The sequence below is a fragment of the Corythoichthys intestinalis genome, chromosome 1 (genome assembly GCF_030265065.1).
Source record: "Corythoichthys intestinalis isolate RoL2023-P3 chromosome 1, ASM3026506v1, whole genome shotgun sequence".
NCBI classification, from domain to species: Eukaryota; Metazoa; Chordata; class Actinopteri; order Syngnathiformes; family Syngnathidae; genus Corythoichthys; species Corythoichthys intestinalis.
Window position 1 is genome coordinate 82,954,031 of NC_080395.1, and position 26,963 is coordinate 82,980,993.

At 38.6% G+C, this 26,963-nt stretch overlaps 1 protein-coding gene across 2 annotated transcripts in view; it reads left to right on the forward strand.

The window, feature by feature from the left end:
* The window catches only part of LOC130920017 (gamma-taxilin-like), an 86,754-nt gene that overhangs the window by 36,484 nt on the left and 23,307 nt on the right, over window positions 1-26,963 (forward strand). For both annotated transcript variants that reach the window (XM_057842770.1, XM_057842781.1), the window contains exons 5-7: window positions 12,929-13,099; window positions 19,448-19,642; window positions 24,554-24,673. In XM_057842770.1, the coding sequence (XP_057698753.1) occupies window positions 12,929-13,099; window positions 19,448-19,642; window positions 24,554-24,673 (486 nt within the window). The remainder of the gene's footprint in view (window positions 1-12,928; window positions 13,100-19,447; window positions 19,643-24,553; window positions 24,674-26,963) is intronic.

Genomic DNA, 26,963 nt, shown 5'->3' on the forward strand with positions numbered 1-26,963 from the left:
GTTGGGAGTGTATAAAACAATTCGGATTTAAACATGTCCAGTTTCCAGCTGCAGAAGGATGCATACAACTTCCCTGGACACCCCGCATACATCCATTTATGTATACAATTTTATTATTTTTGTGGCATTCCTTCGCAGGTGAGAGAGAATCCTTAGTCTATGTTCATCATTCTTGCGACCGTTTCCCACTGTTGTTCGTATTTGTCCATTTTATTTGTCTGTTTGGCAGATATTTTCTCTAATGTTATATATTCAATGATTAGATTTAGCCATTGGTTAATGCTAATGTTTTGTTTGTTTTTCCAATTCAACAATATTGTTTTTTTGGCTATCGTTAGACTTGCTAGTAGTGGACGGGTTTGATGGATAGAGATATTCACTGTATTCATATGGCGTGCTTTATAATTTAAAAAAGGTTTCGTTTTGTTCAGTAGTCCAACACTTTTTGCCAGTTTTGTTTTTATGTGCTTTATTTGTGACTTCCAATTCAACTGTTCATCCAGTATTACACCTAAAAATTTAGTCTGTTACTCGCTCAATTTCGCTATTGTCTATAATGATCTTTTCTTCAGTTTCTGTCTTTTTATTTCCAAACAAAATATATTTAGTTTTTTCCATATTTATTGATGATTTGTTTAGCGTGAACCAGTGATTCAGATATGTTAATTCAGTCATTACCTCATGCATCTTTAAGAATTTTCCTGAGCATAGGATGCTGGTGTCATCTGCAAAGAGTAGAAATTTTAATTTTTTAGATGTCATACATAGGTCATTGATAAATAGTGTAAAGAGTTTTGGACCCAATACAGAGCCCTGTGGTACTCCAACTGTAATGTCCGATAATGATGATCTGTAATCACCAATCTGTACGTACTGTTTGCGATTTCCCATGTAACTTTTTAACCACTCCAGAACAATGCCTCTAAACCCGTATCTTTCCATTTTCCCAAGTAATATATCATGGTTTATTTTATCGAATGCCTTTTTTAAATCCACAAAAACACCAGCTACGTGATTACTTTTGTCAATACAACTAGATATTTCTTCAGTAAGGTCAAGCAATGCAAGTGCAGTTGATCTTTGTTCTCTGAACCCATACTGGCTTTCCGACAAAATGCTGAATTTTTCCAAGAAAATTTTAAGTCTCTTTTCGAATAGTTTCTCCAGTATTTTTGAGAACTGGCACAATAAAGACACCGGGCGATAATTGGAATATAATTTGCTGTCACCTGATTTATAAAGTGGAATGACTTTGGCCGTTTTCATTTTCTTTGGAAAAACTCCAGCACTAAAAGAGAGGTTGCAGATGTAGGTTAGTGGATTTACTATACCATGTATTACAGTTTTTACAATCATCATGTCAATCCCATTGCAATCAGTTGAAGTCTTGTTTTTGAATGTTTTTACTGTATCAATAACCTCCTTGTTTTCCACCTTGCTTAGAAATCCTAAATTTGGATTTCTTGAGATATTTTTAAAAACAGTTGGATCAATGATCTGATTTCCCCCAATATTCGCAGCCAGCTTCTCCCCAACCCTTACGAAATAGTCATTGAATCCCTCAACTATGTCTTTCGTCTTGCTAATATGTTCGTCCTCCCTAAGGAAAATGTTTGGATAGTCTTGATTAGTTGTGGTGTTCCTGATTAAATTATTAATTAATTTCCACATACCCTTTGTTATCTTTTTGTTTTTCTAACTCTTTAGTATAATAGTCTTTTTAAAATAATTGCAATATACTATTTAATTTATTTTTATATTTTTTATATTTGAGCTCTGACTCTTTTGTTTGTTGTTTTATAAATTGTTTATGTAGCAAATTCTTTTTCTTACAAGCATTTTTTAGACCCTTTGTGATCCATGGTTTATCATCATTTTTCAAATTAAACTTCTTATTGGACAGTTTTTGTTGTATAAAGATATAAATACCTGTAAAAAGTATTCGTAAGCATCATCAACATTTTTCTTGCCATATAAAAATTCCCAGTTAAACTCTTGCATCTCATTTTTGAGAGAATTTATTGTCTCTCCTGTTCTACACCTTGAATATTTAATTGTTTGTTTTTCTTTTTGTTTTAGTACAGCACAGTCATATATAACGAAGATCGGCAAGTGATCTGAAATATCATTGATCAGTAATCCACAGTTAAGACTGCTTCCCATGTGGTTAGTGAAGATGTTGTCAATCATTGTCGCACTATGAGCAGTTATTCTGGTAGGCTTGATTATCAGTGGATATAACCCCATACTAGAAATGGTCTCTATAAATTCGTCAGTTGTTTTATCTTTTCCTTCTTTGGACAAGTCAGCATTGAAGTCACCACACACAAACATGACCTTGCTTGTTGTAGAAAACAAATTCTCTAAACTGTTCCTGAAAATGTCCATATTTGAATTAGGCGCACGGTACACACAGTTTATAATCACATTTTTCTGTTTTTCTAAATACAAATCCACAGTCAAACATTCCATAACATCAGAAATAGTTAGTGTCATATCTTCTCGTATCTTATATTTAAGATGTTTATCTATGTACAATGCAACACCTCCTCCTTTTTTATTTGTTCTGTTTAGAAAATGTGGCTCATAACCATCAAGAGGAAAATCTGTTGTACCTTTTGAAAGAAAAACATTCACAAACACTTTTGGTATTAATTTCACATGAGGTAGAACTTCAAATGCTAAAATTTATAAGAGGACAGGGTCAGATGAAGACAACTGATTTGCTGTGGCCACCCCTGAAGGGAAAAGCCGAAAGGAAAGGAAGAACAGTGAAATACACCAAAGTATTTATTCACTACATTCTCAACTGCAAAACAAATGTTTATGCAATGTCTTTTGCCGGGCAATAAAGCAGAGAATGATCCCTGCCTGCCCACCAACGTACAATGGATTGCTCTCAAACATCGATCAGAATCTTTGTGTGCCTCATTCATTAAAACATGTGTTTGTTGTTTGACCACACCCTGAGACTGTCAGTATTTGTGTGTAGATTCCGTTTTTATTAAAGCCTCCAGAACAGAAAAATAATGCGCGGTGTTGAAGGTACAAGGTCAAGCGCCAACGCCAACACCGTAAAAGACGTTTTGGGCTTTGTTCTTTCTGTGCCAAGAAAATTCATGTCTAGCAAGCCAACACAGTGAAGTCGCTCAAATAAATAACGCAAATCCATCCATTCTTTCTTTACATAATTTACTTATCCCAATCTCGAGTTCAGACACATCAACATACTCGTCGTCGGAGAAACCTCATACTTGTGCAATCGTATTTTCATTGTAAAGACGGCGACCAGTGCAATGGACGACACACGTAGTCCACATGGCGTGGATAATATCTATTTTACACAATTAAAGTACAGCATTATGAGAATTATAAAATCATACAATTTTATTTGTGGAAAGGCGCTGTAATATGTACGCCTTCGGGTATGTTACTCTGACCGACTGGTAGCCTAAAAAACGGAGGCATTTCGAGCAGTTTCCAGCCAATCGCATATCTTAGCCCGTAACTCTTTAATTTACCTGCTAATGCTGCATTATAATATAAAGGCTTTACACAGAAGGACAGTTTTAGCATTACTGATATTGATGACTTACCTTAATTGAGCGAAAATAGAAGACCGTTTGAAGGTGTACGCGAGAGGTGTCCTCCACTCCATTCTTGAACTTGCAAGTCTTGCAGGACGCAGTTCGCGTGAGACGTCCAAGTACTTTGATAACTCACGAGTGCTTGAATGTTGAACTATTTTTTTTCTTGGTAGCCATTACCATTAGCCAAGCTCAGGAAAAAATATTTATTTGAAAAACGACCGTTTGAAGGTCTCGCGAGAGGTGTCTTCAAGTATTGAACTTGCAGGATAGAGTTCGCGCGAGACTTCTAAGTGCTTGAATTTTGAATAAATATTTTTTCCTCGGGAGCCAAGCTCAGGAAAAAAAAAAAAAAATTCAAAAAACCTGAAAATAACTTATTTTGAAAAACAAAGTTGGAAAAAAAAATTAATTCAAAAAACAAACCCAAAAATAAATTACTCAGAAAAATGGAGGGTTGAAAAAAAAAAAAAAAAAAAAAAAAAAAAAAAATTAAATTGGTCAGAAAAACAGAGTTGAAAAAAAATTAATTCAAAAAATAGCCCGCCATTTTTTAAATTTTTCATGTGAATGCAATAGGCTTCCGTACTTTTGCATGGCTTTTAATTTGGTGTGGCGGTGCGCCATAATATTTAATATCTAGGGGAAACCCTGAGAATTATTTCATTGTTATTAGTCAAGGGGCATAACTGAATAGAAAGTAGCACTCATGGAAAGTGCAAACAAAAACTGTAACGACCAATGGATAATAAATATGCGATAAATGAATAGATGAAAGAGCGTAATTGTTCTTTAAGTATAACACACACACACAAGAAGAAGGTGTGCTGCTGCTGTTGGTGTTATTCATTCATTCTTGGCAATGACGGCTCTGGTTTAGGATTTTTTTTGTGTGCTCTGAAACATTTGTTTAAAGGAAGGAATATAAGATCGGATTCTGCTCTCCATTCCTCACCCCCAAAAAGTAATGTTTTAACTTGTTCTGTAGTCAGTTATTGGCGTATGAAAATAAGTGATTCAAGTGATCTCGGACCAAAATATGGAGGAAATGAGCCTATAGTGATTATATTTTGTGCAGTACAGTGACATTGACACTAACATTTTTTGCTTTTTTGACAACTCTTAATCTAGTCCTTGCCATTTACAAACCCTTAAAAATGACCTGAATGTGTTTGATGGCCAAATAGCATTTTCTCTTCCATGGCCACTTGCCTTCACGTCTTCTGCTTGCGATTGCTGCCATCAAGTGGCCACAGATATTAGTTTCAGTGCTCCCTTTGTTAAAGATGAACACCATAATTGGCCAAGAGTCTCATCCACTCAGTCATCAAATAAATAAATAAATAAACGTGAACTTTTTTTGTAAGGTAGACTGACAACTGTAATTATTGCTAATAATTGCTGATTCTCAGGGGTACAAATACTTATGAACTCCATTAAATTACAAATAAGTTACTTTAAAAAAAATACAATGTGGTTTCTGGATTATTTTTAAGCCCGTCTCTATGAGATGAAATGCATCTATGATTGACATTTCAGACCTCTACCTTTTTCTTAATGGGTGAACTTGCAACATCACAAAGGGTGCAAATACTTCTGCTCCTAACTGTATGTACGTATGGATTAGGGCTGAAACTCTTTCACGCAAAAAAACAATCATATCTTTATTCACAGTCAATTCAAGGAAGAGACATAAAAAGTAGTAACCAATTTTAACCAATTCGAACCGATTCTATTCAATACAAGGTGAGAATTTTAACGCCAAATACTTAATGTGCGTGAGAGAAAAAAAATGGAAAAGGAGGGGGAAAATCATTTCAAAATAGTAACATTGTTATTTGGTGTCCAAGAAAATACTGTTCGAGCCTTATAGCCTACATACGCACTTTCAGACAACAGTTACAAAAAAAATAAGTAGCAGCTGTTATAAAACAATTAACCTTTGAAGCACACAAGAACGTTGCTGACTTTACCAAGCACAGAGCTGCAAACTTTATGCCTTATTTGCGCCTGCTGTGCGCCGAAAGACATCTCCCATATTTACAACCCCTAGCACAAAGTATGGAATCACCAGTCTCGGACAAGCACTCACGCAGACATTTTATCATGTAGAACAAACTCTGATAAAAAGCTTGAAAAAATAATGAATTAGTTCAAAAGTGCAACTCTTTAGCATTCGAGAACACTAAAAGAAATAGTGGTGTCAACAATAATCGATGCGGTGATGCATCCCAATGCGGGGCATGGACGATTCGATTCGATGCGGGCAACAAGCCGAATCGATTCAGCGCATTTTAAAATATACGTATAAGTACGTTAAAAAATCTTCCCTGCGCAATTCCGGTGATGCAACGGATTTGGTCTCCCCATTTGTATTATTCTAATGTTTCATTTTTTTACACACTGCATAACTCTGGTCAAGTTTCCCACCAACCTCGTAGAAGCCAAAATGTCTGCAGATGTCTGCTTTCAATGTCTTAGGTGCATCAATAATCTTTCTCACTCCATCTTTGTTCGCTTAAGCCATTGCTATGTTATGTCCTATCTCTTTGAGGTTAGATATTGTGCCCGAACCCGAACGGGTCGGGTCGGGCCCAAAATGTTAAGCATTCATGTTCGGGTCAGGTTGGGCCGCCGCGCTGGACTAATAAATTATAAAAAAAAAAAAAAAATGGGATAAAACCGAGAGCAGGCGCCAGGGGCGGACTGGGACTAAAAAGCAGCCCTGGACTTTGACTCAGCCCAGCCCACAAGAATCGCTATACGAAGAGAAACACAGACCCCCTAGGGGGGTCCGGGGGCATGCCCCCCCGTGGAGAATTTTTTTTTTTTACATTTTATTGTAAAATGCATCAATTTCGTGCACTATGAGAGAAAATGTGTTTAGACTGTGACTGTCTGACTTGGGGCGCTCAAAGTACTGCAAGGCTGAACTGGAGTTGGATTCATTTTCTGTACTAGCTCTATGATCAACCTGAATAAACAAATGAAAGAATTTTTTTCGAAGCAAGTTTTATGTATCCAATTGATTATAATATATCTCTATATATCTCTGTCTATAAAATGACTTCATTGTTTATGCCATAATTCAGGGGTCTCCAAACTATTCCACATAGGGCCGCAGCGGGCGAAGGATTTCAATCTAACAAAACAAGACAACATCTGTCCACCAATCTGGTGTTTTACAAGTGTAATCTTTTGATTGAAGTCAGGTGCTGCTTGTTTTAGCAGAAACTTCATTAGTTAAACTGTCGGTACTCGATCGGTTGAAACAAAAACCAAGCCCCACAGCGGCCCTTGAGGACCGGTTTGGAGACCCCTGCCATAATTAATCTTGCCATACAAATAATAAATTTCAATGAAAATACGATAAACATTTCAAGACAAATCCTGTATACATAACCTTCATTGGAAAGTATTAACTAGAAAACAAAACGATATATAAATGATTAATAATATACTGTATATCCCATCAATTTAACTACCTAAACTTTAAAGTAAAATCATTCATTTTATTAATATTTTGTTACATTTCTTCTGAATTAATATTGCTGCTGCGTGTGCGTACGTTGTTTTACAGCTAAAATATTTTTCTTAGGAGAGTGATAGTAGTACTCGCATACTGTAACTTGACACGATTGCAAACGGGTACATGGACTCACTGGCACTAACCCTTTAATTGTCATTTATTTCATTTAAAATGTAGCTACCTGATGGATAACAATTGCCAGTATACCGAGGAAGTAACCCACTTCATCCCTACTTACTTTCCCAGCGCTTGTCTGGGGAACTTCCATATCATTACCCCCCTCCCTCTTCTTTTCTCTCTCCCTGCACCGGCTGCACGTCAGAGCGGCTGCCGCTCCCACACTCACCATCGCTGGGGGCTGGGCTGTTAACTTGTTATCCGACGTGGCCGTTGCAGCCAGACTGCTGCTTGCGAAAATATTTGTCAACTTATGACATTTTAATGCTTTGCTCTCCAGTTTCTTTAATTTTTTTCTCCCTAACCTTCTCCGCGCCTTCTCTTTTCTTTTTTTGCCACCACCATCCATATTGACGCTCGTCGCTATTTTGCTTCCACAAGGAACCAATGAAGGCTACTCTGTGCTTTCTTCGTTCTTAGATTGGCGGTGAACAGCCAGGCGCATTGCTGCCACCTGTCGGATTGGATGCGAACTGTAGATAATCAGAGGATAGGTGGGATAAAAACAGTGATGTATAATGGATGGCGGCCGCCGGCCGTCCGGGGCACCGGCCGTTCTGTGATCCTCCAGAACCCACAGATTACCAGTCCGCCCCTGGCAGGCGCTCTGTATTGTGCATTTGCTTGTGCACGCACATGAACGCAGTGGCGCCGCCGCTTTTTCTTCTTCTCCTCCCCCTGTGGCGCTTGCGATTTGTTACAAAAGACACTTTTATTTATGCGCACAAAGGCAACACAAATGTGATCCTTTTGAATCTTCTCTGTATGTCTGCAAAACCGCATGTTTCTTTTTATATTAAACTTTTCCAGCGTTATTTCGTTGTGTAAATGCTTTTATAATGATCATAAAAATATGTTGACTATTTAAATATTAAGAAAACTTGCGTTTTTTCTGCCAACTCGAAGAAATGAAAATAAATTGCTGCTCCTGCGTTTTGTTTTTTTTTTCCACGTCACTCCAACAACAACAACAAAAAATTCAGGTTTTTCAGGCTGGGCCTGCAAATCTAGTTAATTGATCGGGCTCAGGCCGGGTCGGGCTTCAATACCAGCGGGCCGTGTCGGATCGGGCTGGATTTTTTAGGCCCGATCTAACCTCTACTATCTCTCTGCTCTCTCGATTGCAAAAAAAATGATATTTCCTCATGTTGAAACAGATTGTTATGGCTGCTAAAATGCTGCTGCACTTCATTTTAATTCATTATTTTTTATTGTTATGTGGTATTTACTGATTGCATTTCTAAGTTGTTTGCACATATATAGTGGGCTAAGCCTACATTTTACTTTTGTTCTACATTGCTATTTAGTTGATGTTTTGTTTGCAACTGAACTGATCCCTGGATTGATATTACGATAAAGATGCTGCTGCAATACAATATTTTCTTTGTCGTTTTCTTTAATATTTACTTGAATATTTTTATTAATGGGTCGTTGTGACTAAAATACAGTGACTGTTATAACTGATTTTGCACTGTGTGAAAGGCTGCTACTGTGTGTAAAAAAAAAAAAAAAAAAAAAAAAAAAGCCCTGGTCTCATTCAAAGCACTAATTAAATGCTGTGATGTTTTTTATTATTTTTTTAAATACATATATATTAGGGCTGTCAAACGATTAAAATTTTTAATCGAGTTTATCACAGCTTAAAAATTAAATAATCGTAATTAATCGCAATTCAAACCATCTCTAAAGTATGCCATATTTTTCTGTAAATTATTGTTGGAATGGAAAGATAAGACACAAGACTGATATATACATACAACATACTGTACTTAAGTGCTGTATTTGTTTATTATAACAATCCACAAATGGCATTATTAACATTCTTTCTGTTTAAGTGATCCACAAATAGTAAGACTTGTAGTTCATAAAAGATAAATGTTATAGTTACAAGTTATAGTAGTTTTATATTAAAACCTCTCTTCATATTTTCGTGTTAATAAAATGTGTACAATTTTCAATCAAAAGTAGAGTTAATATAATAATAAAAAGAATAAAAATAACAATAATAACAATAGAGTGACCAAACTCTGAGTAATGCCAGTTCACTTTGCATTGTTGTTTAGCTGTGTGAGAATAGGGCGTCATTACTACAGACTGAAGTGCTTTTCTTTTTGTGAATATTATTTTTTTAAGAGATAGCAATATTATTTATTATTTTTGTTGTGCTTTCACTAAATGATACTTGTTTGTTGTGAAGGAGTTGCAGAAGCTTATGCCAATAAACGGCGCAGCCCAAAGAACGCCTGTGTCCACTCGCCTTTATAACAGATACAGTGCTGCTCGAAAGTTTGTGAACCCCACAGCGATGGTCAGATTTTTTGTAAAAAAAACTAAAATAACCTTATTAAATGTTAAGTTATACCCAAATCCACAATACTGACATTCCAAATAATGGACTGAAACAAAAGAAATAGTTATATTGTCATTCTTTATTTAACAAAAGTGGTTGATTTAAGAAAAACTCAGATATCATGTGTGCAAAAGTATGTGAACCCCTTCAGTTAATAGGATATTGCGCCTCCTTTTGCAGAGATTACCTCAACCAAACGGTTTCTGTAGTGACTAATCAGCCTCTCACATCTACTTTGGGGGATTTTTGCCCATTCTTCCTTGCAGAACGCAGTCAGTTGAGAGAGGTTTGATGGGCGTCTGGCATGAACTGCTCGCTTCAGGTCCCGCCACAGCATTTCAATGGGATTTAGGTCAGGACTTTGACTGGGCCAGTCCAGAACACGAATCTTCTTCTTTTTCAGCCATTCCTTGGTTGTATTGCTGGAATGCTTTGGATCATTATCATGTTGCATGATCCACCTTCTGCCAAGCTTTAACTTCAAAACAGATGGCGTCAGGTTATGTTCTAGGATTTGACAATATTCCTCAGAATTCATGATTCCCTGGACTATGTGGAGTTGTCCAGGTCCTGAGGATGAAAAGCAAGCCCAGATCTTGACATTCCCACCTCCATGCTTCACTGTTGGGAGAAGGTTCTTTTGGTGGTATGCAGTGTTGACTTTTCGCCAGACATGGCGGTTTTGGTTGTGACCAAACAGTTCAATTTTGCACCTACATCAGTTGATGAAAACTCTTTTTAATTTAGTCTCGACAACACAACTGTTAAAAAAACAAAAAAAAAAACTACTGAATTGATTGATTAGGAAATCAGGTTGAAATAATAGAAAATTCCAAAATGTTGAGGGGGTTCACAAACTTTTGAGCAGCACTGTATATCTCTGTGTATATCTTACCCAAAATACAACGAGACACATAATTGCCACTAAAAGAAAGCAAACTTACCGAAATATGTGTGGAGCACAAAGCAACAGCATAAACGTCTCACAACTACTAATTCTCCCACTATTAGAAGGAATAACATTAGTATGGAACGGCGCTGTGCTGCCCCCAAGCGGCCGGTGGCATTCTCTTCACTCTTAATGTCCATAAAAGGTGTCATTGAAATCTGAGGCAATGCGAGAGCGGCTCATTCAGTGCATGGGTTAATTGTGTCAAATATTTTAACATGATTAATAAAAAAAAAATAATTAACGCCCATTAACGCGATAATTTTGACAGCCTTAATATATATATGAAAGTATTTTCATTTGACTTCAACCAGGAGTAACACAAGAGCCAATAAAAAGTTGTTTTGATGTCTGACCGCTTGTGTTGCCTCATGATTCACGCAAAATATGCTTTGCTTTAGAATGATAATGCATCCCAGGCTTTAATGCATTGCGATGCATTGCCGAATCGAACCGAATCGTGACCCTCTGAATCGAATCGAATCGAATCGTGGCCCTCCGAATTGTAATCGAATCGAATCGTGAGGGCAGTGCCGATGCACACCTCTAAAAATAAATGAATAAAAACATTGTGGTGGTCAGTAAATGTTACTTTTATAGAGCAAGTGCAGGGAAATATATGGAACCACGCCATTCAGAAGGAAAAAATGGAATCATGAGAAACAAGCAAAGAAATAACTATCACAACACATCTCTAGTATTTAGTAGCACCACCTCTGGCTTTTATGACAGCTTGCAGTCTCTGAGGCATGGACTTGATGAGTATTCTTCATCAATTTGATGCCAAGTCTCTTTGATTGCAGTTGCCAGATCATCCTTGCAGGTTGGAGCCTTGCTCTGGACCTTTTTTTTTTTTTCAATTTCCACCACAGGTTTTCAATAGGGTTGCGATCTGGGCTATTTGCAGTCTTGAGTCTTTTCTCCAAGAATTGCACTGTCATCTTGGAAAATGACAAACATATTTTCAATTGAAGAAATAAGAAAGCTGTGTAAAATTTCAATGTAAACTTGTGCATTTATTGAAGATTTAACCACATCCATCTCCCCAGTGCATTTGCCTGACATGCAGCCCCATATCATGAAGGACTGAGGGAATTTTTATGTTTTCTTCAGGCAGTCATCTTTGTAAATCTCACTGGAACAGCACCAAACCAAAGTTCCAGCATCATCACCTTGTCCAATGCAGATTCTTAACTCTTGACCCCTTCAGTTGAAAATATGTCATTTTCCAAGATAATGCATCATGCCACAGAGGTAAAACTGTTAAAGCATTCCTTGGAGAAAGACTCCTCCAGTCAATGTCATGGCCTGCAAATGGCCCAGATTTCAACCCTATTGAAAACCTGTGGTGAAAATTGAAAAAAAAAAAAAGGCTCTGACCTGCAAGGATGATCTGGCAACTGCAATCAAAGAGACTTGGCACCAAATCGATGAAAAATGCTCATCATCTCCATGCCTCAGAGACGGCAAGCTGTCAGAAAAGCCAGAGGTGGTGCTACTAAATACTAGAGATGTGTTTGCATTGTTATTTCTTTGTTTCTCATGATTCCATATTTTCTCCCTCAGAATGGAGTCATTCCATATATATTTCCGTGCACTTGCTCAATAAAAGTAACATTTACTGACCACCACAATGTTTTTTATTCATTTCTTATTGTGTTTCTGAAGACTAAAGAGCTTCACTTTTTAACTAATCAGTTTTTCAAGCTTTTTATCAGTTTGTTCTACATGATAAAATGTCTGAGGGAGCGCTTGTCCGAGACTGGTAATTCCATACTTTTTGCTAGGGGTTGTAATATAATCGTTACATACTAAATGAAGTGGTTGATTGAACTCAACGCACATGCATCGGTGGTAATTGCAATGCTCTCTGCTAGGGTGAGTTCTTGTTTAACCTCGTTCTTGAACTTGGCATATAGTTTAGGCACACACTTTTCAGTAAATGCTGCCTGAAAGGCAACTTGTGACTGTTAATCATGTCATGAACAGCTTGCTACACTATATGGTCATAATCCATGGGATGATGTTTAAAAAAAGTGACTGGAAGAACTGAAAAATTGGTCTTGAAAGTCTTTAAAAAGTGCTTGATTTTGGACATGTAAAAGGTGGACGACCCTTGCACCTATGCATATTTTATCCCAGCCTACAAAAGACATACTGAATCACATACTACTGTAAATATCACTGAACTTGTAGAGGGATTAGCCATTGGACAGCGATTTTTAGCTCCCATCCCCAATGCTGTGTGCGGATGTAAAGTAACTTGTTGATGTAGCAAAAGGGATTGTTGCCGTAACTAGCATCATAATGGGATGTTACTTGTATTTTGGATTCAGTTGGAGGAGAGCCGTTGCATGCAGAAGCGTCTGAAAACGCTGCAGAAGAAGCAGTCTCAAATTGTGAAGGAAAAGATCCACCTGCAGGGGGAGCACAGCAAAGCTATACTGGCCCGCAGCAAGTTGGAGAGCATCTGCAGGGAGCTCCAAAGACACAACAAGACTTTGAAGGTGCACATCTGACTCCAATCATGAATAGAAAAAAAATCTAAATAGTCAGTAAAAAAAAAAAAAAAAAAAAAAAACGTCATGATTAGATTTGATCTGCTCCAAGAGCCTTTGATTGATTTAATACCAATTTATGCCACTGATTGTTAAAAGTTGTGTCCACGGGTATTTATAATTGGCTAACGATAACACCACTATAGGAAGCATAGGTGTGTAGTAATGTATTTCTCGTTGTTGTTCTTTTTCTCTTCTCTCTGCTTCCTTCCTTTCTGTCCCTTCGTAACCCCTTCCTGTTTGCTACTTTCTCCAAATAAATATAACATAATGAACAATAGAGGTGTCACAAAACAGATTTTCCGTGAATGGATCGGATCACTCGCCACGGTTCGGGACGCGAGTGGCCGGTGGATCAGCGGGTGGGAGTGTTGTTCGTGTTCACGTGACGGCTGCAGAAAGGAGAAGCCGAGGAATACCCACTGTGAAGTATGAGGATGGGTCAGTGATGCTGTGGGGCTGGTTCGCTTCTAACTGCCCTGGGAACCTTGCTAGGGTGCATGGCATCATGAATGCTTTGAAATACCAGGACATTTTAAATCAAAATCTGTTGCCCTCTTCCCGAAAGCTGAAGATGGGTCGTCACTGGATCTTTCAGCAAGACAATGACCCTAAACATATGGCCAAATCTACACAGAAATGGTTCACCAGACACAAAATCAAGCTCCTCCCATGGCCATCTCAGTTCCCTGACCTCAACCCCATTGAAAACCTGTGGGGTGAGCTGAAGAGGAGAGTACAAAGGAGACGACCCAGGTCTCTGGATGATTTAGAGAGATTCTGCAAAGAGGAATGGCTGAAGATCCCGTTTTGTCTTTTCCCATCTTGTGAAACATTATAGGAGAAGTTGTTGGCAAAAGGGGGTTGTACAAAGTATTAACACCAGGGGTGCTAATAATTGTGACACACATTATTTGATGTCAAGTTATTATTTCTTTATGTGGGATTTTTTCCCCACTGAATAAATGCACTTGTATAAAAGGTTGGATTTTTCTCTTTTTTTCCATTAAGGTCCAATATTTAGAAAAAATATATATATTTGAAGCTAAAAAACACATTATAAATCCAATAATTATGGAGGGCACTGTAATTACATTGAATCCTCGAACAAATCACTCCTGAGACAATCCTTGTTATTAGTTTGCGGTCCAGATTTCGTACTTTTTGAAGGTAGTTTCACCTGTGTGTTAAAAAGCATGTGAGAGTCATTCCCATTGACTTCTAATAAATGAAGCTGACTCACATAGCCCCCTACGGGCTGGCGGTGTGCGGAGAATACCTCATCTGACCTGTCAAGTAAATTATGATGTCTATGCTTCAAGGTTTTACAAAAATAGGCATTCATTCATTTTCCACACGAGGGTTGCGGAGGTGCTGGAGCCTATCCCAGCTAACTACAGGCACTAGGCAGGGGACACCCTGAACTGGTTGCCAGCCAATAGCAGGGCACAAGGAGACATACAACCATTCACGCACACACTCATACCTACGGACAATTTAGAGTGTTCAATCAGCCTACCATGCATGTTTTTGGGAGGAAACCGGAGTTCCCGGAGGAAACACAGGACGGCCAAAGCCCGTGATTGAACCCTTGATCTCAGAACTGTGAGGCGGCTGTGCTAACCACTCAGCCACCGTGCCGCCCAAAAATAAGCATTCTGTGAAAAATAGAGAACAACTTCAACTAAAGTTCTGGAAAAGGTGCATATATTGCAGCTCTATATTCAGGGGTGCACATAATTTTTTTGCCCAGGTTCTCAGAGGAGGACCTGGAGATGTGACCTGGTCCTCATTGAGCTTAAGAGCCGTCCCGCCTGATGCGATAAATTTATGACAAGCTTTACTTAGAGCCAATTAACTTTAATTATATTAACAATTAATGCTTGATTAACATCAACTGGCACAACAAAATTGCCATTACTTTGAAGTGAAATGTAAAGAAATAAAAAGCACCAATTCAAAATAAAGGGCATTATGCGGCTCCCACATTAACTCCAAGCCTTTTTAAAAGTGGGATGTCCTCCTCATAAGACCTCATTGAACATGCATGTTTAGCTTTGTAAAATGCGAGCAAAAACAAAGCGAATGAACAGCGACATGCACGTCAGTGCATGTCGCTGTTCATTACCTTTATTCCGCCACTTGTCCATAGGGCGAGTGGGGTCCTGTTTGACATCGATAGTTTGCGTAATTGCCACATGCGCTCTGTTTTTTTCGTGCTTTTCAAAGTTTGGATGGCTGAAATTCTTTGACCCTACATAAAATGCGCTGCTCTTATCGGCGACATTGGGATTCTCACGGCACATTTTGTACCGCATTTCCGTGCGAGCATAATTTGCTTCTAGCCATGGTACCTCCTGTAGCCACTTTTCAGCAAAAGTCCTTTTTTTCAGTAGCTCCGGTGATGTCTCTGTCGTCTGTCTGTCTTTTGACGGGGGTGGGGGGACACGGAAGTAATTACTCAGTGTGGCCTGCATCTTCGACATTTTGAGAAGTTATTTTCTCGTGTCCACCGCAAATACAGTGGTCAGCCATCGGTACGCAAAAGCGTATCTAAGCCGTTGAGGGCCAGTGCGTTTGTCTACGTCCAGTATGCATGCGTGCATGCGGACCACTTATGTGCACCCCTGTCTATATTTATTGTTGAAATAAAAATAGTGCAGACCTCAGTTTTTTTGGTGCAAAGTGCCAATAAAGCACTTGCTGTCCTCAGTGTGTGTGTGTGTGTGTGTGGGGGGGGGGGGGTGTACACAAACCTACAGATAGTGCAACACCTAGTATAGTATATAGTATAGTGCTAGATTCGTCTACTGAAGCAGTAATTTGCATAAACCAAATTAATGACACAGACCAAGTACCGTAATGAGTTTGAACTGCCGGCCTGTTTTTTGTATACGAACAAAACACAGAAGAGACATACAGTTCACATAAAAAATTGAGAAATACAAATTCAAAATAGGATTTTTGTTTGTTTTTTTATTGGTAATGTTTAAATTTCTATTAGATTTTTTTCATCCCTTTTAATGTTATTTTTTACTATTTGTAGGATGTATTTATCAACCCGGGTTGTTTTTGTTTGTTTTTCAGATTATTTTTTTTTTAATCAATTGTTTTCTTCAACTTTTTTTTTTAATTTTATAGATGCTTGATTTCTATTTTGAGTTTCAATCTTCAATTTTCCCCATAAAATGTTTCTTTTGTTGATCAACAAAATTCTTAAGTTAATAACACTTAAAGTATTAAAAACAGATGCATAAAAAATAGAAGTGACAAGAAGAGTAAACTCAAAACAAATTCAAAAAAAGGCTGAACGGCTCCAATACAAAGGAGTCTGCTTGGTCGCAGTATCAATGTCTTTTTTACATTCTTTCTGGCAGTTTTCTGGTGATCCAAAGGGAAAAAATCCTCCGCTGGGTAATAAAAATGTTGTGGATCCTACCAGGTTGAAGGATGTCAAACCGAAGTCACGCGTTCGTCTCGCTCCTGCGTGAGGCACAGTGTGGATAGCTCGCCATCTTGTCTGTCAATTGGGCAGTGTTCTCCCCAACAATAGTTCAGTCGTTTCTGAATCGAGCTTTAATAGCCTATAGAATTAACAGAAACACAAACTATTTCGCACACTAAAACGGTGTAAATACAATTTAAAAATAAAGTTATTGTCGAGTGAAGTCAACAATATTGCAATGACACACATTAAAAACCAACAGAGCAGGTGGCTAGGAAAAAAGGAGACATTTTGCAATGTTGCACGTTCACTTAAACACCAATTATCGGTGTACAACAATCGTGTGACATAAATATCACAAATTAAACACTTTTAACATACATTGACCAATACAATATGAATTAAAATATTCAACAAATATAATTAAGTATAATTTTGAACTCCCTTTCAGCAAAGCGGTTTTGTCACCAAGAAAGCTTGTGAAAAATACACCTTTCACAGTTAAAAGAAACGTTTTAGTGTCATTGTTTTAATCATTTTAATCTTTTCATCAGTAACTCTAAGTGGACTCACCGCTTTCCTTCCTTAGTCAGGTATCAGCAACAGCGGTGAAGTTGTGCACATTTTACGAGTTTCCATGTCAGTGTATTTCGCCAAATGAGATTTTCAAAATAAAAAACTAGCGGAAAATTCTAACTTTTTCTTTTCAATTAAATAGTTGTTAGTATACTGATTAAATCAGGTTTTGAATCTTTTTTTAAACATGGATTTTTGAAAACATTTTTCATTTTTATGTTAAACAATTTATTCTTTTAATGGTTGTCTTTATGAATGAAATCTTAATTTTGTGAGACTATGTTAACCTGCGTTACAATAGCAAACGCACAAGACTAAGGAGTAGTCAGATGCTGGAGTAAAGTTACCATTGTCATCTTTCTCTTGACAAGAACACTGATACTTTTTTAGTAAACCTTTAAACAACAAAACATTGCATCAATGGTGTGAAAGTCACAAAATAAAGCAAAGTAGCCTATACACCACGTGTCAATTTATATAGCAACTGGTAGTACAGCTTGCAAGCAATGAAATATTGGAACCACATTTTACCACATTTGCAAACAAAATGAAATATACACACACTTCTATTTACTGCACAACGCTCACGGATATAAAACAATGAAAAATTATAACTTACAATTGATGCTTGTACAAGGCACAAACAATATGGTGAGATGGCAACAATTGCTATGGTACGCTGGCTGCAGGTGTTAACTTGTTTATTTAGGTATATTCGCAGTGAGCTCGCATCGACATATGATTAGGTCAGCAGAAAGTACTGGAACTCATCAAAACTAATTACACCTAATTGCCAGCAGGGGGCGACAAAATACCAGAAACACAGGCAGGCAATATGGGGACATATTGCATATTGGCACAAAACTGATAATGAAAAACCGATGTTGAAAGTATCCGATGTCATTCTAAAATGCTTTTGTTGGCTACCCGATAATATCGGACAACTCTAGGACACTCAGATTAAAAAGTTAAAAGTAAATTTAAAAAAAAGTTGGGACACAAATTGTCCTTCATAAAAGTGTGATTTATTTATTCATGTGAAAAAAAGTATCTGTGGATACTAGGGCTGTAACGGTACACTAAAATGTAATTTCGGTTCGGTTCTGTCTTTGAAGTATAAAATTAAAGCATAAACAATTGTAACAACTATAAACTCTTAAAATCACGAATAAACAAGCAAGCTTTGAATCCTGAGCAGCAACAACCTGAACATGACAAATTTTATGACCCAAGTTTAAGGTTTTTTGCTAGAGAGATGAACACATTTCTCTAGAAGTTCATTTTCTTACATTTAGATTTGACATTCATTGTTTGTTGTCCTGTTTTAAGTAAGTTAACATAGCCGCCCAGCAATAGTAAACAGTGCATTGTTAGTGTCTCTTAGCTGCTGTAGCAAAAATCATGCTTGCCAAAGCAGTGACAGCGAAATATTAGTCATTACGGTCAGACACCCAGGGTTTAGAATGAAATACAAACAAGGTAAGTAAGTACCGTATTTTCCACACTATAGGGCGCACCTAAAAGCCTTCAATTTTCTCTAAACCACACAGTGCGTCTTATAATTCGATGCGCCTTATATATGGATCAATATTGGTTAATCATGGCATGACATTCCCTTTTGTGCAGCACTACCTAGTAGATGTATACTGCAACCCCAACTACTACTACTACTGCACCTTATTATGTGGTATGCCCTATATATGAAAAGTTTTTAAATAGGTCATTCATTGAAGGTGCGCTTATACTACGCCTCATAGTGCGGAAAATACGGTAGTTTAGACATTACAGGCAGGACAACTTTAAACTTTGATATTTCCCAATGATCTCCCTTTGTTGATCCAAATAAAATATTCTGTTGCAAAATGTTAGTTTTTTTTTATTATTATTCTGTACCAGTATGAGTGTCCAAAACTTGTTTTAAAATGAGAAAGTTTCAAGAGTATCAAAAATGTGAAGCTCACATATTTTGACCGACTTTTAAAAAGGTTTCAAGAAATGCCCTCCTGCACATTTTTTTCTCCCAAAATAGCGATTTTTAGCTTTACTATCAAGTATATTTACTATAAGCTTTGTATCACACATGCATGTTTGACAATTTTGATATTGGGTCGAACTGGGGGGTCTCAGAATGGAACTTTGAGCCATCTGAGTGTCTTGCCAGAGACATTTAACACAATCAGTTAAATGGTAAATGAGCTTACCCTTGTTCAACCTTCAAAGTACTCAAATGACATTTTCACCTCAAATTAATCCCAGGCCTCAATCCCTTTCACTAGGAGGAAAATTCCCAGAGATCCAGGGAGTATGAGGAACAACGCAAGGAAGCTATGCTTCACTTCCAGATGACTTTAAGTGATATTGAAGTCCAGATGGAACAACACACGTCTCGCAACACTAAGCTGAGACAGGAGAATGTGGAGCTTGCTGAGAAGCTGAAAAAGCTCATTGAGCAGTATGAGCTCAGAGAAGAGGTGGGAGATCGCCTGTGCCACATTACTCTAACAAAAAGTTGCATTTTGGAGGATTGTACTGATACACAGCTTCAATAATGATACAGGTAATATGATATTCAAATATTGTACAGATGAATGGGTTGGCGACCCGCGGCTCTGGAGCGGGTTATAGTAAATTAATATTTGATTAAAATTCATTCTGGCGCTTGCGAGATTTTAAGAGGTTTGGCTTTCCTTTAGTAGGTAGATCATAACAAGCTCTCTGTTTGGTATGATTGTGAAGAGAACACTCGCGCAGGTTATGAAATCACCAACTATATCAAGTAAAGATACACGATAATATCGGTGGCCGATAATTATCGGCCGATAATGGCAATTATGACGTCACACAGATAATCCAAATAATAAAAAATTCAACCGATAATGTAATCCGATAATTATATACTTGATTTAGCCTCCAAATGTGCACAACCGAAGAATTCAGCACGCCGCCCTGAGGGAGGAGGGGTTGAGGAGGCGGAGTTACACGACAAGAAATAGTTGAATATTATGGCGGCTGTTACTAAAGAAACGACGCTCTCGCCATTTGCGAAACATGTACCGCAGAAGTTCCAAGAGGCCAAAAGAATGCTAAAGCTATTGTAAACACTAAGTTAAACTAGGGGCTTGTGACGATTCAGAGTCGGGTTGTTTGGGAAAGCAGCCCAAGGCGGGTGGTAAACTCGCATCTAAGGCTAAACACCGGCACGACTGGAGACCGATAGTCGGCAAGTAGCCGTCTTCCGACGGAGCCCGCCGCTCTGGCCGGTCCGGCAGGCCGCCGCCGCCTCGCCATCGGCGGGGCAGGCAGAGCCCGGTTCCCCGGCTTCAGGACCTCCGGCGAACACCCTGGTTTCTCGAGCGTTCCCTCACGGCGTGTGAGCAGAGCCAGGCCCCGAATACGCCGCGGCAAACCGGCCGGTGCGGGCGGATTATCCGGTACGAACGTAGCCGCCGCCGAGACGAGACACGATTTTTTTTTTTTTTTACCGAAATGACCCGAGAGCCAAAGCCCTGGATAAAAAATAATGCAGTTTATATGACCACCATTCTTCATGAAAAACATGCCAATCACATTTTCACCACTACATTTGGAAAAGTGATGTCCAGTAAGCAAGCTTATCATGACGGCACAGTGTTTAGATGATAATTTAAACATGGAGAAAACGAAGTCAGCCCGTCAATAATACATTCAGTATGTAAAATGACGAGCGGTCAGATGACTTTGTAATGCCGCCTTTATTTTCGGCTTAACAAAACTCAGGCACAAAACAACACGCACGGAGATGCGAGCTCCAACTGCATCCAAATAGTACTGCCGTTTATCAGTTTAGCTGCTGTAAAGCGAATGTCGCGACTCGTGAGTGCCGCAAATGTAAACAAAGCGCTGCAGAATGGGTACATGACATCTCGCTCTTTTGAGTTAATCATTTTCACAGTGTGCAACAAAGCATATAACATTAGCAATCACTTTTCAAATTAATTTAACTTATTTGTCTGCTCAATTACAGTCACGGTAGATAATCTAAACTTATTGGCACTTGTTAACACGTATTAATTTAAATATGCACATTCCTGTTGTAATGAAATAACAATAATATTCTGTAGCCACAAATATTCAAAATCTTTTCTTCTTCCAAGTTTTTTTTAGGATTAAGTATAATAATGTATTGCTTAAAATAAGGCTGTTAAGATTATTTTCAGCTAGCTATTTTTCTTCCAAGAAATCTGAGAGAAATACACATGAAGTGCTGGCAGATAATTTCACTTATTTCCAATAGATTTACACTTAAAACTGACTAGTTTTGAGGAAGTGTGTTTTGCAGTGTATTAATGTTATGTTAGGAATGGCTTACTTTTAAAGGCATTTTTGTGCAACTTAGGTATTTACTCTGTAAGTAATTGTTGCCAAAAGTTTACCATTACACAATGTCAGACAATGTCATTATTTAGATGTTGGAATTGAGGACTTGTTCATATTTTATGTTGGAAAAAAAAAAAAGCAATAAATTATATTTTTGCACAGTAATATTTTCTTTTGTTTAAAATTTTACATAAATCTTTTAATAGAATTATCGGCTTGACATTATCGGTTATCGGTAGGAATGAGGAGGAAATTATCGGTTATCGGTATCTGTTGAAAAATGTATTATCGTGCATCACTAATATCAAGTCACGGTTGCAACTCAGGAGCAATGTTGTTTTTGGCAGCCCTTTTAATTTTCGTCTCGGTCGTTTGGACAAAAGTACTTATTAGTCTTATTAGTCATATTTTAGTCCTTTCAAAATGTGTTACAATTTCTCAAAATGTTTTCATCTTTAAACTTCAAAAGTTTTAGTCAGTAAATAAATATAAGGTCTCCCAACTATTTCAAATGAACATGGACTAACGAGCACACAGTTCTAGAGTCTACAAGGACATCACCATCATCATGATGATAATACACACTCAGTAGGAAAACAGCACATTATTTTCAATTAATTAAACTCACCTGGACCCCACAAACTGTAGGTAACAAGTTTTCCAAAACTTTAAGACGACACTCACCAAAATAAATGTTAATATTAACGCGAACACTATGCTAATGCTACAAGTTACGAAGTATGTGATGATCACCCAGCACAGACCTTTAGAGGCTAAAGAAACATGACATATCTAGCCAAGATAAGAAAACAAAACTTACCAAGCAGCAGCTGAAACATGTTTCACAAAAGGAGCCTGGAGTGAGCAAAAGCTTACTCAATGGCCGGTGAGTAAGCGCGTGTGGGAGGTGAAGCACGGCACATGAGTGACACGACCAACACTGCTAAGATGCGTGCTAACTACACATACTGTAAGAAAATATCACACATTGTGAACTTAGGACGGAAACTATGGCGAATTTTGATCATGTTCTCTTCTACTCAGACGACAACTGGCATCCATCTCGTTATGTTTTAGCCTCCCAAGACACGTTTTTAGCTCGTCTCGTCATTGTCATGTAAAAAATTGTTCATTGACGAAATATTTCCGTTATCGTCATTGTTGACGAAAACAACACTGCTCGGAAGTCTGCACCACTCACAATATGCACCTTATGTATGGATAGAAATGTAAAATTGATAAGTCACACTTTCACTGATGCTGACAGATAGACAGGAAAAAGCAGTACATAGCAGTAAAAAAAGTAAATTAAAATACTAGCAATTTACAATTTTTGTATGAAACAAGAGGCTTTACACCAGGGGTCTCCAAAGTATTCCACATGCAGTGGGTGCAGAATTTCATTCCAACAAAACAAACGACACCTTTCACCAATCTGGTGTCTTACAAGTGTAATCAGTTGATTGCAGCCAGGCAGTGTTGTTTTTGGCAGCCATTTTAATTTTTGTTCATGATTGGTCAGTAAAGTTGCCTGACCGTAACCCAATTGAAAATCTATGGGGAATTGTGAAGACGAAAATGTGAGTTATCAGACCCAACAATGCAGAGAAACCTGTGGCCTATACTACGAAGCCGGTTTTCTGGCATAGCAGGGTAACTTCGAGAGTAACTTCATCACATGCGACCTAAGTTCGCAGCTAAGCGAGACTACGAAAGGTGGATATGTTGGAACCGAGAAGTGTTGCCATGGAAACACACGCCACACGCCAAACCTGGTCGTCTCAGAGTTAGATCTTGCTTAACCCCAGGATTCCAATTAACCATGCTCTATTTAAACAGCACTCCTCCGCAGACGTGTCCTCCTGACAATGAGAGCGTACTTGGACGACCCATACGACATTGGTGTGCGGATTGGGCACGGGTTTTTTGGAGACCGCCAGAATCCGCTAGCGTACCCGGAAGATGTTCTCCATGAAAGATATAGATTTTCAGCTGAGGGAATTCGTTACCTGTGCCAGCTGATCGAGGCGGACGTCACTAATGTAACCCGCCGAAGTCAGGCCCTCACAACCGCGCAGATTGTTTGCCTGTCCGTGTGCTCTTTCGCCAGGGACAGTATATGCATTCCATCGATGATGCTTGGGCTCTGGCTAGCAAATCAAGTTCTTACAGTTTCTTACAGTTAACGTACCAAATCTTATTTTATTGTCCTGACAGCAGGCTTTATTTCTTTTTATGGACATAAGTAAACTGGCATATTGACGCATTCACAAATCACACGATCTGTAAATTCGCTGCCAACAGACCTGTTGCGCTCTATTCGCCGAAGTGGTGTTGGATTTCCCGGTGAGGTGGATTTTAATTCCTCATAACTCCGCATGATTATCGCGCATTCCTCTTCCGTGAAGTAAGGTGCCCGTGCCATCGTCACAAGTAGTGTTTGACTCTGGTCTTCGCTCCCTTTTATGTGAACGTGCAGTAACTCTGACTGGGTTGACACAGGTTCGACTAATCATTGCAAACGCAATGATGATTGGCTAGGTGGTCCAGTTCTCGCCTCAATTCAATGGCAAAGTCAGACAGACAGACACACAGACTCGCCAGATTGCTTATTCCTTGGACAATTTATTTGAAGCTGCTAAACACTGGTGGATGCAACGATCACCTTTTTCTGAACTGCCCACAACTTGCCTCGTCTCTTTTCTTGCTCTCCCTTCTTCTACTGTCATTCATCCTGTTACTCCGGTCCGACTAAAAAAGAATAGTGGCCCTTGGTTATTGCGGTAACACAGTGTTCAGTTAGGAGCAGAGGATTTTTTTTAATATGGGAGAATTATAGGATTTTTTTTATATATGGGAAAATTATAGGAAAATAGCAATACAGGAGGATGGCGGGAAAGAGGGGTAAAAGCCAGTAGTTTCCCGGGCAAAACGGGTGCCTTGACAGTTTGAATAGAATTTCTGAAATCAGCTTTTTCATTATATTCTAATTATTTGACCAGCACATGTATATGTTCCTCTCACAGCATATAGATAAAGTGTTCAAGCACAAAGAGCTACAGCAACAACTGATGGACGCCAAATTACAGAGAATCACTAACATGATGACAGAAGTGGAAGAGAAACAGCAGCGAGAAAGAAACTCTGTGAGTAAATTTTGTGCCATTTTTAGTGCATTGGGGATTCTGATCCTAAATAGAAACATCATGATGTACACCTCAGTTCAATACACAAATGAATCTGGATCAAAGTGAAAGCTAGAGTCACAAACTTGTGGAGTAGAGTTGTTGAGCTGGCGATGATGTGAGGCCAAGGACTGGTTTAAGTAAGCTGATAACGATGATCACCTGCACCTTGTGCCAGGCTCATCCATCTGTCCAATCCTGCAATTGACGTTTCGCAAAATCACGCCCCCAAATCACAGAGTTCAGACACCTAGCTATAGAGTTGCATTGGAATACTGTGTGGTTTTGACTTAAAACGTATTTTTTCTAACTTTAAAATGGCAAAATCCTGATGGTTTAATGCTGTGCATGGGGTACCTGTAATTCTGACACCAAGTACCCTGAATGTTTGGGGGAGGGTTTTTTGTGTGTGCCTTTTTCAAACCCTAAAAGGAGGCTCGCCAAATACACGCTATTGCTCAGGCTCTATCGTCGACCACATAAACAACTGAAGGTCAAGACAGTCACCCAAGGACACTTGCTCAAGTTAAGGTCCAAGTCTCTGGAGATGCACTGAATCCACTTTTCTTGAAGTCCAGTTAAATTTCCACAGTCACTATTGATTTGAGGTGACATGTCATGCACTTATTTTGGCACACCGTGTTCTGAAGTGTATAGTAGAGTCCTAGAGCATGTCATGTTCTCCGTGGTGACAAAATACAGTGCCTTGCAAAAGTATTCGGCCCCCTTGAATCTTGCAACCTTTCGCCACATTTCAGGCTTCAAACATAAAGATATGAAATTTAATTTTTTTGTCAAGAATCAACAACAAGTGGGACACAATCGTGAAGTGGAACAACATTTATTGGATAATTTAAACTTTTTTAACAAATAAAAAACTGAAAAGTGGGGCGTGTAATAGTATTCGGCCCCTTTGCTTTCAGTGCAGCAAACTCACTCCAGAAGTTCAGTGGGGATCTCTGAATGATCCAATGTTGTCCTAAATGACCGATGATGATAAATAGAATCCACCTGTGTGTAATCAAGTCTCCGTATAAATGCACCTGCTCTGTGATAGTCTCAGGGTTCTGTTTAAAGTGCAGAGAGCATTATGAAAACCAAGGAACACACCAGGCAGGTCCGAGATACTGTTGTGGAGAAGTTTAAAGCCGGATTTAGATACAAAAAGATTTCCCAAGCTTTAAACATCTCAAGGAGCACTGTGCAAGCCATCATATTGAAATGGAAGGAGCATCAGACCACTGCAAATCTACCAAGACCCAGCCGTCCTTCCAAACTTTCTTCTCAAACAAGGAGAAAACTGATCAGAGATGCAGCCAAGAGGCCCATTATCACTCTGGATGAACTGCAGAGATCTACAGCTGAGGTGGGAGAGTCTGTCCATAGGACAACAATCAGTCGTACACTGCACAAATCTGGCCTTTATGGAAGAGTGGCAAGAAGAAAGCCATTTCTCAAAGATATCCATAAAAAGTCTCGTTTAAAGTTTGCCACAAGCCACTTGGGAGACACACCAAACATGTGGAAGAAGGTGCTCTGGTCAGATTAAACCAAAATTGAACTTTTTGGCCACAATGCAAAACCATATGTTTGACGTAAAAGCAACACAGCTCATCACCCTGAACACACCATCCCCACTGTCAAACATGGTGGTGGCAGCATCATGGTTTGGGCCTGCTTTTCTTCAGCAGGGACAGGGAAGATGGTTAAAATTGACGGGAAGATGGATGCAGCCAAATACAGTCATTCTGGGAGAAAACCTGTTGGTATTTGCTCAAGACCTGAGACTGGGACGGAGATTTATCTTTCAACAGGACAATGATCCAAAACATAAAGCCTAATCTACAATGGAATGGTTCAAAAATAAACGTATCCAGTTGTTAGAATGGCCAAGTCAAAGTCCAGACCTGAATCCAATCGAGAATCTATGGAAAGAGCTGAAGACTGCTGTTCACAAACACTCTCCATCCAACCTCACTGAGCTCGAGCTGTTTTGCAAGGAAGAATGGGCAAGAATGTCAGTCTCTCGATGTGCAAAACTAATAGAAACATACCCCAAGCGACTTGCAGCTGTAATTGGAGCAAAAGGTGGCGCTACAAAGTATTAACGCAAGGGGGCCGAATAATATTGCACGCTCCACTTTTCAGTTTTTTATTTGTTAAAAAAGTTTAAATTATCCAATAAATTTTGTTCCACTTCACGATTGTGTCCCACTTGTTGTTGATTCTTGACAAAAAAATTAAAATTTTA